The sequence below is a fragment of the Diadema antillarum genome, unplaced genomic scaffold (genome assembly GCF_040938485.1).
Source record: "Diadema antillarum isolate AM-2024a unplaced genomic scaffold, OU_Dant_1.0 seq00001362_RagTag, whole genome shotgun sequence".
Taxonomy (NCBI): domain Eukaryota; kingdom Metazoa; phylum Echinodermata; class Echinoidea; order Diadematoida; family Diadematidae; genus Diadema; species Diadema antillarum.
This window is the reverse complement of record NW_027272124.1, coordinates 175,616-188,765: the sequence shown is the minus strand read 5'-3', so window position 1 is coordinate 188,765 and position 13,150 is coordinate 175,616. Positions and strand designations below refer to the sequence as shown.

Below are 13,150 nucleotides of genomic sequence, written 5' to 3'. Positions count from 1 at the left end.
ATAGGCAGAGAGACTAAAACTCTGTGTGGAAAGCACTGTCATCAAAATAGCTTTTACAATGTAGTCTGGATATTACTTTTCCTCGAGTTCTACGCAGTGAAACACTGCGTTCTTTCTTTCGTTAGGCAACGTGTCATCATAAGCATCATCAGTTTGAGCAAAGTCGGAATTGTACATAGTCGTAGGTTAAACATTATTGTCTGGAAAAGAGGAAGGGAGCAAGAAGAGATCGGGGACTCGCCACACCCTCTCACTGTCCCCCTGGTAGATACGACCGACGTCTTCTCTTCTTGAAGAAGTCCTGTACGCAGTTCACTGGGCTGCCAGACCACAGACCGCACTCCAGACAGGTGCGGTAACCATCGGCCACATCAGGCACCTGCTCGGGTGGACACGTGTATTGCACGGAGTCGCCGTATCTCTCGCCGGCGAGATAGCGGGTGGTTAAGTCGACTTCGCCCGGATCGTTGCAGACTAAGTTAGCTGGGTGAGGCAAGAAATGGGATATAGATATTACGAATACAATGATAAGAATTGTTTCAAGACATCCAAAACCTAACGATATATTTACAAGTTGGGTCTTTTTTTAAACTACTGCCAACCAACAACAGCAAGGAAAACAGAGAAAAGTTTACATGAAATTTAACAGAAATATCATTTTTCAGGTAAGATGCTTCTCTTCTGATTCTCAAAGGGAGATCCAAATAGCTCATGCAGAATCTAATGTACGGGTGGTAAACGTGGCTATTTGTAATTAATTCTTGAAGAAACCTCTACCTGTATTTTTTTTCTTTGCTCGTTCCGGTTTCCCAGGTGCTACAACGCTACAACAGTGTTCTGTGTACTTGCAAGAACAGTTACTGTTGTTATCGTTATCATCTTAGGTGTTGGGTTTTCTTGTTATTGCCTGACTATTTCAAAAAACTAGTAATCATTCGAGTGATATTCGACAGTGATAATAACTCCCCGTCATTCGAGTCCTTGTCGGGACTGTTCAAAAATCGTCAGAAGTAGGGCCTACCATGAACGGTGAACCACGTACATTATTTTGCAATCAAACTATCTCACAGCCCTAGAAACCATACTTCAAACCCAACATAACTTGTCTCATCGATTTAAGAGAGTTGGAAACTTGCAACCCTGGACAACAATATGACCATAGATTTTTTACTCGGAGGATGAAAAGGCTCACCTGCTAATGGTGGTAGTACCAGCGTCACCTCTCTGCACGCTTCAGATGGCACGTTGGGATCGAGCTGAGAGGGCGGTATATCGCTCTCCGCTCTCTCGCACTCGGCCGGCAGAGTAGTGCTGACGACGGAAGCGCGCTCCATGGCACACACTGCCTCCACAGTCACGCTGCCCGCGTACTTGAACGGAAAGCACGCGTGCCCGTCTCTGTCGGTGATGCGAGACCGGATGTACCCGAAATCGTCGCCAAGCAACCTAAACCAGTTAAGAGAAACACCATCATTATACCATAATCACCATCGTTATCATCGTCTTCTGCTCGTTTTAATCTTTGTTTTAATCGCTCTAGTCATCTCTGTCCCTCCTATTTTCTCTCTGATGTCTACAGCCCCAACAGGTATTTTTGTTCATCTTCGCCAAGCTTTGTTGATGAGACAAGATGTACGTCTTGCATCTTTACACCATCACAATCATTATCATTATGTTGTGCCAAGAGTGTTTTCTCGGGCAAACAGGAGCTCTTAAACCATTATCGTTACAAAAATTAATCATAACTTCAGTTCACAGCTAAAATAAGAATGGTGAAAGCACAGGAAGGACGATAGCATAGGATTCATCATTTGGGATTTATCTGTTAAATAGCTGGTAGAAAAATATAATCACTTTTACCAGTATTTTAAAAAGATGGAGACTGAGTATGCATAATCAGATGAAAGAAACCAAAAGGGAGGGTTTGCACAATGAAGATTTCGAGCATTACGGATTTGAAGGACTATGTAAGAAATAAAACCCTCCGACTTACCGCAACCGAATGCCGGGTACTGGCATTGTGCAAGCACTATCTTGACAGGCCTTGACGGACACGCAGCTTTGCTCAGCCGACATGGGGCGACCAGCGGCCCACCAGGTGAAGTGGGTTGCTTCGTAAGTCCAGAGCAATTCGTTGGTATTCGGGTCTTGCACGATGAGTCCTGAACCATCCTTTAACCACACCGCTGCAATATGACGAATACATAACACACATATACAAGCAAACAAACCAACAAAATCAAATAAAACAAGTATATTTATGAAGGAAATAAAGCTGATCTTCTGTCTCAGGAAGCAAGGTAAACACGAAGAAATTAATACGACGTTCACGGCCGAAACTTCGTATTCATTTCTTCGTGTTTATCTCGCTTCGTGAGACAAAAGATCAGCTTTATTTCTTTCAGTTGCTACCACGATGAGGAACATCTTCCGTACTAAATGTATTTATCTCAATCACATACACCTCATGCGGCAAATCAAGTCGCATTTCGTTTTACACATGCATATCGGCGTCTGTATTTTATCACGTCTGTTCCTGTTTTCATGGCAGTGTGTATTTCTGAGGCCTCCTTTGTCATTACAGAAGTTTGCGATCAATACCAGCTGCAATAGTTGCAATTACCGTAGATACAACCGAAATACTTGCAGCTAATTGGTCCGGTTCTATTCATCTGTCACTGAGGTAACGGCAACCTAACTCTAGCTGAACTGTACATCTAACTTGACATAATCGCATGAGATAAGCCCTTCGTCTTACGGGATAATATTAATTGTGCGGTCAAACTAGAATTTGTTAGCCCCTCCCCCTTTTTTAAATGTGTATGCATGATATCTGCTCCAAACTATCACAAATCATACACGGTTCAAATCATTAATGCCTTTTACTTTGCACTACCTGAAACCATTCTTTTTTATTGTCTTGTTTTCTCAAGTTTTCCTCTTCCGACCCTGTTACAATGTTCTGCAAATAATGATCTCCACCTAGACATGTCTCAGTAGTCACTCACGCGTCACTACACTCACCGCTTTCCTCGTCGTAGTACCAGGCATCGAGACGGTCGCCCACGGAGAGATCGGGGGGCAGCTTGGAGATTGGGATCTGCAGGGTGACGGGGTTCGAGGGGGCAATAGAGACTGGTCTCCGTCCCCGCTGGAACACCGACAGTTCCATCACACCGACAACCTCAAGCGGTACCAGCTTGACTCCTGTGCGACAAGAAATACAAAACAAACGACAAGAATGCTGATGAAACTGTGGATACTGAACTGTTAGATATAACAAAAGATTTATTATGTGACGAATTACTATTCAGCAGCGAAAGACATTTTCGTTTTCAAATTAGACCTACAACAAAAAAAAATATGTGAGCTTTTTATCTCATCGAGGTTTCTTTTTATTGCCTTACAACGGCACAATCATGTTAAGAGTAAGGTTTAGCCAAAATAACAAAAAAGGAAGCAAATGACAAAAGTGTAATATCTCCTACATGTGCCCAGAATATTTCTTACTTATAATGATATCACTGCAACGTGTTCCCTCCATCACCATACCACAAATGACCTCCTTGTCCTCCCCTTTAGATACATGTATATCATTTTACTTCTCAATTGGATGAGTGGTTTGCGCTCAGAGATGACATATCCTATTAAGACATGCTTGTCCTGGTTGCTTGAAGGTTTCGTCCTGTCTCATCACATCAAAGACTCAGATTTTGATGATTAGATGATTTATCTCATGCTCCCTTTTTTCTACAGTAAGGTGACAGTTTCAATACATGTAACGACATATTACAGATTCTTATTCCTCAAAGGTTTGTGGAGGTGGAGACACAATGCAAAACGATCAAACAAGAAATTGGAATGATCAGCTACGACAGACGCTCGCGGTATGATAGACATGGAGTAGAAAACACGGAACAGATTATGAGATCTACCACTATGTACTGTCATCTACATATGTATTTAGAACTGGTAGCTATTCACGATCAATGTGGAACGGATTGCGCAGCCAATTCTTACTCCGTCAAAATAACCATAAGCGACTTACTTGCATCTGCAGATGATGACAGGATATCACCGCGTGGGCCGCCACCTACGTCAGAACAAGGAAATGATACAAAACAATGAATAACAGTTGATTGCTGTAGAGAGAAGAGATCACTGTGAATACCAGAGTCCGTTTCGCAGGGTAGATTTTCACCTAGCTACCTCGTACTACATGAGATTTACGCCAATTGTTACAGGCGTCCAAGAACGCACCATCGTTCACTAGAATACCGACCACATATCAAAAGTATGGACAGTTTGGATTTTCACGCAATGATGCACCACTGGATTACAGTGACATTATTATTGCTAATATTACTATTGATGACTAAGATATTAATGATATGAATCATGAAATTGCAAATGATAATGAAATACCCATGAAAAACAGGACACGTAAGAAACAACAACATTACTAAATTTCAAATGTATATTTGCAATCACTGGAAGCTACATTGGTATTTAGTTTTACTCTGGTGCCAATATGTCTCCTGCATATTGCAACATCTTAAATAATTATATGTATATATATATATATATACATACAGGGCTCCACACTAACTTTTATTTTGGGGGGCCCAAAGGCAAACATCCGACCTTTTTTGGTAGCCCGATCAGGCCACCAAATTCTTCATTTCTGAAATATACTTGAACGTTATATCATAGGAGTTAAAAAAACAAACAAACTGCCATTATTTTGATCCACCTACCTTCACGGATCATTGCAAGCAATTCCGGGGCATGCTCAAAGGCCTCAGGAATGGTGATGTTCACTCCGTAAAATTCTACCGTCACCTGTCGCCTGTTCGGGACTCTGATCCCATCTGTTGGTATAGATTGATAAGTAATGGGCGATGAATTCCTCTTTGACGCATAGCAAAATCATCATCATTAAATTGAGTATCGGAGCCGAAAAGAAATATCGTTCAGTAGAATTACTCCAGACTCCGATAAAGGGGGAAAGTCGAAAAAAGAGCGATTATTGATGTGACTGCAATGGGGAGTTCTGTTTTCCCGCCATCTCATCACGAATTCATTTTGTAAGCTTCGACTTCCTACATCAGGCATTTTGCAGCTCTAAATTTTCTAAACATGTCCCGGAAAGAACCCTTCCGTAATGATCCAGCAGAGTATGGAATGTTGCTCAAACAGGGTTATGTGCATAAGAAATACATTATGCAAGTAGAACTCATACACTGATACAGATGCAACAAAAATTTTCACACGGTGGAGCCACCACGATATATCATTTTTTTTAATTCATGGATATCCGTGAGCATATCAAGTATTAGCTAGCGTTTTGTGCCTCTTCTAATAGTAATAATGATGTGAAAAATCGTAGGGACACGAGGCAAAACTGATTGCGGTTATCTATGGCTTGACTCACTGGCAGGAATGCCGACGCGATAAGACGATCCACCCTCGTTTCCCGAGAAGGCAAACTCGTTCGAGGTAGAACTCCTCCACAAGAACGTGTTCTGTTCCTCCCGCACCGCTAGCGGAATGGTCACCACGTTTCCTGCACATAGAAAGGTTATCACAAAGTAGTCAAAGAGGATACGAGACAGCGTCAATGTCGAATCATTTTTCCCTGTTTATAGAATATCAACATAAAAAGACGCATACTTAGCGATGACAGACAAAGCAAAATTCAAACGAGAAGACGCAGAGCAAAGTAAATGACGATTAAAGCCTGAAGGTGAAATACGTAGAACAGGAATAGGTAGCTATGACACAGAGTCATTGGACTTGGGACACTTCTGGTAATGTAGCGCTAACAGAAAAGTAATGATGGTAAGTACATTCATTAACGTTTAAGCGCTATTACTATTAATTTAACTTCATATAGCTGGTTATTCAAGCTAGATTCTACATAATGAAGCAGCAGGAAGTGACGTCACAGAACAAGTACAGTCTCATTACCGGAGGAGTTCTTGGTGATTATCATCACATACACACACACGCATGCGCGCGCGCGCACACACACACACACACACACACACACACTGTTTGAATTTGATACCAATGTGCTACTCACGAATGTGACGATGTGCCCGGAGGGTCATCGAGTTATCCAGTCCCCTGTCGCGGAAGAGATCATCATTGGCCGGTCGACCTGCAGTGACAATGACCGTTCGGTTGTAGGGAACCTCGATCGTCACCACGCCATCGGGCCCAGTGACAGCTGAGGCCACCCGGAGTGTACCTCTGGGCTGGGTCGGATCGGCGACGTACGCCGCGACGTCGGCATCGGGTGCTGGGAGCTCGTCCAGGGGATCACTGTGGTCGACGACGACTACGGTCAGGTTGACATTTGGTGGAATATAGTCCACTGGGCATTTGTTGAAACAACAGGATATAGAAAACAAATATAAACGATCATCACAACATTTGTGGGTAGGTACAGACTTGACAGAGAGGGAGTGAAGGACATGGCATATTCGATGGTCTCCTCGTGTTTGTTGAAATTCACCACAGAACTGGATATGGAGCGAATAACATGTCAAAGGGCATAGTTTAAAAAGTTGAAAATAAATAATGTGCTGGCACTTGTCACAAAGATGATTCCTTGAGATACTGTGCTTTGCTTTTATTATTATTATTATTATTATTATTATTATTATTATTATTATTATTATTATTATTATTTTTATTTTTATTTTATTTTTTATTTTTTTTTTTATTTTTTTTTTTTTAATAGATGAGGGTTTACGTATGAAATGGCTCACGTGTGCATTCAATGCCGTCACCCGAGTAGTCTTCAGGGCATTCGCCACACTCGAACAACCTCACAAACGGCTGGGTGAAGTCTACGTCCATTGGGTCGATGTCGGTACACTCCACTCCCGCGAAGCACGGGTTATCTGCGCAGGACCTGTTGTCTGTAAGTACAAGGAGATGGACAGAGCTGTAACAACCAAGGAAAACATGTAACAGCCTCATACTCCCAGGCGGAAAAGATTGTGTGATTCCACCCCAGCGCTTTGGTGCCGCTGTGTCTGTTATCTCTGCGTTATTCAGCTCATTTCAATTCAGTCCTAGTTCACTTCAGTTTCATTTCTGCATTTCACTTCAATTTCAACAAAATATTACACAGTTTGTAGATTGATGTGATAAACTTTTAAGAATGAAGTACTATAAAATTTTGGACAGAAAGGCTTTATCTTCTCTATTCCAGTAATTATCATTACTGTAATAACAAAGAACTGCTGGATCAAACTCTAACCATGCTAATTCTCAGCCAGTTGACCACTGATGACGCTTGTACAACCCACTGCTTTGCGACATTTCGCTGTGATCTCAAGCGTAGGATTTGACACATCATGTTTGATAGCTTACCTAGTTGCGCGCAATGCGTTCCGTTTCCAAAATGGCCGGCAATACACACGCAGGTGTACCCGCCAATTTCGTTCTCGCAGGAGGCGTTTCTATGGCAATCGAAGTCTCCCGTGTCGCACTCATCGATATCTGTTGAAAAAAAAATAAATGAACGATCAAATAACGAATAAAGTTATATTCTACATTTACGAAAATATCCTATTTGACTAATGTTACTGAAGGTGAAAAATTAGTTCATAGAGGTGCAAGAATGCTACATTAAAACAACACACATTTAAATACTTCCAGTAATGAATCAATATAGGAGACAGGCACGATTACTTAAGACCCATGTGATTTTGAAATACTGCTTTTAGCAAACCATCAACCATGCCGTTGAGTGAATCGTGACCATTAAGGAAGCTGTCATCACAGCATATGCAAGTCATTTGATACTGAGAAGAATGTTTTAGAAAAAAAAATAGAACACAATATCATTCAAGACAGTCCTCCTTGAGAGTAGATGAAATGGAGAAAATGCATCATGTAATATTAACGGATGTTCATAATAAGGTCTACCAATGATAATAGTGTTTCGGTCCTTCTGCGGCTTGTGTGACTGCAACAGGAGTTCGGTACTCCCTCGTTCTATTACTTGTTTCTAGAGGATGGGACTAGAATAAGACGATACCATGTATTAGATTTATGTAATACCTTTACTTAAAATCTACATGGCCCGCTTCCAAATGGTCTACCTGCTGCATCAAAAAAAAAATCGCAGCTGCTTCAATGTTTATTTCTACTCAGCTACGCGGATCTCTTTGTCGTCCACGTCAAACATTAAACCGTCATAACCTTCTCACCTACCTATGCAGACTCGATGTATTTTTGTACTTAGCTAGGCGGACCTCTTTGTCGTCCATGTCAAACATTAAACCGTCATAAACTTCCCACATACCTTTGCAGACTCGATGTCTTTTTCTACTTAGCTAGGCGGACCTCTTTGTCGTCCACGTCAAACATTAAACCGTCATAAACTTCCCACACACCTTTGCAGACTCGATGTATTTTTGTACTTAGCTAGGCGGACCTCTTTGTCGTCCACGTCAAACATTTAACTATCATAACCTTCCCACATACTTTTGCAGACTCAATGTCTTTTTGTACTTAGCTAGGCGGACCTCTTTGTCGTCCATGTCAAACACTAAATCGTCATAAACTTCCCACATACTAAAAGTACCTATGCAGACTCGATGTCTTTTTCTATTTAGCTAGGCGGACCTCTTTGTCGTCTTTAAAATAATATTAAACCGTCATAACCTTCCCACATACCTATGCAGACTTCTCCGTCGCCCATATATCCTAGAGGGCAGTCGCCACAGTTATAAAACTTGATGAGCTCCTCTGGCGAAAACGTTGCCAGGTCGATTTCGTCGAGCACGTCAGACCGGGTGAGGTTTGTGCATTTGACCCCGTCGAAACAGGGTCCATCCGCAGCGCAGACTGTCAGGTCTGCAAGAAGAGGATGGTTTCAACGGGTTAATAAATGCACGCAGACTGCACACTGCAAAATACGAACCTCTGTCTTGAAGTGGCAACATGACTTCATTACATAAATGTCTGAGAAATGCTGTGGTCGTATGGTCTGAACTATCTTAGAAGTTTGCTTATGTTTGGCTATAAACTTCATTACTGTACACCGAGTGAAAGACGCGTATGTTTCTGGACCCTGTGGTCTCTGAGTTCGAATAATGATATGGGATTAATAAATTTCTATTATATTGTAAAATATCATTACGATTATACTCAGACGATCACGATAAGGAACGTGTATTCATTGTACACTGTTTAGACCGCAAGTCCAACAACTGAGTTGTAAGTTGAAAGTTAAGCGATGCTTGGGAACCCCGGATGCGTTCATGTACACATCAACCGTCTCAGAACTGCCAATGACATTGTTCATACACATCTATCTTTCTTTCTTTCTTTCCTTTTTGGCGACGAGACAGAAAGGCTTTCTTGGCGACGAGGACTGTCATATCTCAGAGACTACGGCATGATCATTTCGAGGTCCAAAACTAACTTTGATAATGCGATAACTATCCTCTTCATCCAGGACTTCGCTCAGATAAATCCTCACCAGAAAATAACCGATCACAACATTTGTAGATCTACTCTGTGAATGTGACATAAAATTTCCATTAAAGACCGTATTTTCTTGCGAGTGTGTCAACAAGATCAAAACTATTTGTGAACGGTAATCTAAAATCTCGTTTTGCACCTGCTGTACGAAAAGCAAAGAGGAACGTTTGATGTCTCTCTACGTCACTATCTACCGTTTTCTACATCACAAGGCAAGTTGTCGGGCGTGCTTTTTTTAAGGATCCCATCCCCCGCAAAATTACTACCTACAAGAACAAGATCATAAGAGAACCAATTTACAACATTACCATTTGAGCTAAATTGGTTCTCTTATGATCTTGTTCTTGTAGGTAGTAATTTTGCGGGGGATGGGATCCTTAAAAAACAGATGGATATTACGTAATCATCTTCAACACAGGCCTGGAGCTTACCTAGAGGGATGCAGACCTTGCCGTCACCATGGAAATTCACGTTGCAGACACATTCGAACGATCCCGGGATATTGACGCAAGTGGCGTTGGGGTGGCACTCAAAAGTTCCCTCCGCGCACTCGTCAATATCTGGATAGACAGAGATAGTATAAGCCTCTTTATCCATTGTAAAATTATTGAAGTTGTCAAAACTTTGACCCTCAAAACAAGGGGAAATTACCTGACCATATAAGGTAGCATTCTACATACAAACTTGAGAGAGTTTCAGTAAAGTCTTTTTTGGTAAACCAGAAATCTCATTAAACATCACTGTGGATATATCGGGGAGGGTATCAAACCAGATTATGATATCGATGTGACAAACGAAAGTTTCAAAAGATGACAAGACATTACATGAATTTCTTTTTCGGTCGTGCGTTGATAAGGGTTATATGAGTTTATAGAAGACTGGTATTACGGCAAGTAGAATATGTAGTGGTGGGGAGGTGGATGTTCGATTCGACAACCATCGGTACTCACCAACGCAGTTCTTGCCGTCTCCGCGGTATCCTGGCGGACAGGGGCCGCACCTATACTGGTAGATGATGTCGACTGGGTTGTTGAGATCTATGCTGCCTACCACTTCACCGCGGGTGAGGTCGGTGCAGATTACGTTGTCGAAGCACGGTCGGTCGATACACCTTGTTGGATCTGAGACAATGATTAGAGACAAAACGGTTTTATGCACGATTTCTTCGGGAAATGTCTCGTCTTTGGCACTTCATCAAAATATAATCCAAGCAGTGGAACATTGACAGTAAGAACATTTGTTTTTAAGTTCTTCAAGTAAGCTAGAAACAAATTGGTAAGCATGTGAACTTTATGGCAAATACCATACAAGGCCATTGTTAAAGAAATCTTATGATACCAATGCAAAGTGATGAACTAGTTAAATTTCTGTTTTCGTTACTCACAAAATATTGGTACCACCACTGGCGACGAAGAAAAGAATTGCATGTCTTGTATTTTCACCATGAAAAATTCTAACAAGGCCATATGCTTAAAGAAGCAGTCCATCAAAATGTCTATTGCGACGAGGTTCATTTGTATTTGTAAATAAATCTGAAAAATAGCTCTATATTAGTCAACGGTCACGTGGAGTTACAGTATGCTAAAACCTTGTAGCTGTTCAGTGGCTCTCACCAATTGGAATGCACACACGTCCGTCGCCATAAAAGCCTCGGTTACAGACGCAGACAAAACTTCCCGGGGTGTTGGTGCATTCGGCATTTTCGTCACAATCGTGGGTCCCGAGCACGCATTCGTCAATGTCTGGATCGAGGAATAACGAGTGGAGAGCGGAGTCAAATATGGATTGCATTACATGCACACATATCATCAATCATTAGAGAATTAAAACAACAATAACAGCAACAAAAACAAAAAATAACGATAATGACAGCAACAAAAACTGTAAGCAGCAACAACAGCAACAATATGAGCAACACTAAATCTACAATTTTTGGCAGATTATTATCAACGAGAGCTGCAAAAGCAATAGCAAATACAACACCAGTAACAATAACAACAGCATCAACGATGAAGACAAGGGCAACAAAAGCAACAACAGCAACAACAAGGACAGAAACAAATGAAAGGGGGATGGGAAGTGGGAAACGTGATTGTGTATGACATTTTTAGTATTCTTCTACATGTAAAATATGTAGTCCGCGAACCTTCGACTTGTGTTGGGTTTGACTGACTTTTTGCATTTGTTTGTTTGTATGTTTTGTCTTGCTTTGTTTTGCTTAGTTCTTCTTTTTTTGCAGACACAAAGCATTCAATAATTCCATAAGTGCGGTTTATCAAGAGTTTCTCGAAGTAATTTTTCTCTATGTGATGTGGTGTACATAGAGCGGACATTACTGCAACGTCTTAACTGACCATTACTTGTTGAGGTATATCTCGAGTGCGTTATCATAGCTGAGATGGACAGAGACCAGAATATCATGTGAACGATTGCACGAATGATAATGTTATCACTTCCGAAACACGCTATAAACAAACTGATAAAAATGCAATCTATATCAAGCACGATCATGCTACTAATAAATCAAGGCACCTATTCCGGCAATAACGTAATTTCAAGGTGACGATTGAACTTTAAAAAGAAACTCAATTTGGCAATCGTGTGATGATGTCCTTCATAATCCAGTCAGCATCCGCTGAGTTTTTCTTATGATGATGCGTCGCGTGAGGTCGTCCCTCACGCATAAGGGCGATTATCATGGAATTACAAGGGCAACAGTGTTCGCGAGATCAGTTTGAGTGGTCTTGACTAGACAAAGGACGCTATAGTATACTTTAAAACAATATTTGCATGAGCTTAGAGAACACGTCTTCTTTTTGAGGCCAAACTTGACGATTTGGGTATGAACATTTCAAGACATTCGACCCATTATCATATTTCGATTATGATCATCACAGCATGATCATCTTTCCTACAAGTTTCTTCAAGTACATCGAGAGCCATGGAAGTGTTGAGCGCTGAGATAGGACTGCTATTATGTACCATTATCATTATTGTAATCATCATTTCGGCATGGCAGGTCTCGTAAAACCAAGGAGGTATGAGTTCTCTCATACCTCCTTGGTAAAACACAGGAGTGCTTGAATGTTTCCAACTGACGAAAATACTCTGGCAGATCGGCCATAATTTCACACCCAGGGGTAAAAATCATCACGTGAAAAAGGCAAACCTATTTCGAGACTGACAGTGTCAAAAGTAATCTGAAGACAACCTGTGTTCTTTCACCTTATCCTCGACAGGGCAATTAAATGCGAAGTTTGGAATGAGTGTTTACCTCGCCTGAGGTAATAACGAACATCTAATTATAAGTATCAACGAAGTGACAGACAGGGCTACGATTTTATTTTATTTTATTTTATTTATCTATCTATTTTTTGTTTTAAATCAAGCTCAACAAGTGACCATTGGTCATATCTCTCGTAGCAAGCGGATCCTCCTTTGTTAGATGTTTGGAAGTCTGTGAATACACATCATGAGGGGAAAAATATAGAATGATAATGGTATCAATCGCAAGATATAGGAATCACTGCAAATCGAGTGACTGTTGAATATTTATAGGAATATGATATACACGTAGTATTGCAGTTCACTGTCATGCCTCGTGATTACTGGAAAACAGTGTTCAGTTAGAAACATAAATCTA

The 13,150-nt window shown here is 41.1% G+C and overlaps 1 protein-coding gene across 1 annotated transcript in view; it reads right to left on the bottom strand.

Annotated features, from left to right (window-relative positions):
• Window positions 1-250: 250 nt before the first annotated feature.
• Window positions 251-13,150, bottom strand: part of LOC139708644 (uncharacterized) — a 92,614-nt gene continuing 79,714 nt past the window's right edge. The window contains exons 23-36 of the mRNA XM_071620582.1: window positions 11,121-11,249; window positions 10,458-10,628; window positions 9,939-10,067; window positions 8,698-8,877; window positions 7,387-7,515; window positions 6,777-6,929; window positions 6,086-6,379; window positions 5,435-5,566; window positions 4,758-4,871; window positions 4,049-4,093; window positions 3,025-3,207; window positions 1,994-2,186; window positions 1,193-1,446; window positions 251-483 (exon numbers count right to left, since the gene is read on the bottom strand). Coding sequence (XP_071476683.1) covers window positions 251-483; window positions 1,193-1,446; window positions 1,994-2,186; window positions 3,025-3,207; window positions 4,049-4,093; window positions 4,758-4,871; window positions 5,435-5,566; window positions 6,086-6,379; window positions 6,777-6,929; window positions 7,387-7,515; window positions 8,698-8,877; window positions 9,939-10,067; window positions 10,458-10,628; window positions 11,121-11,249 — 2,339 coding nt within the window. The remainder of the gene's footprint in view (window positions 484-1,192; window positions 1,447-1,993; window positions 2,187-3,024; window positions 3,208-4,048; window positions 4,094-4,757; window positions 4,872-5,434; window positions 5,567-6,085; window positions 6,380-6,776; window positions 6,930-7,386; window positions 7,516-8,697; window positions 8,878-9,938; window positions 10,068-10,457; window positions 10,629-11,120; window positions 11,250-13,150) is intronic.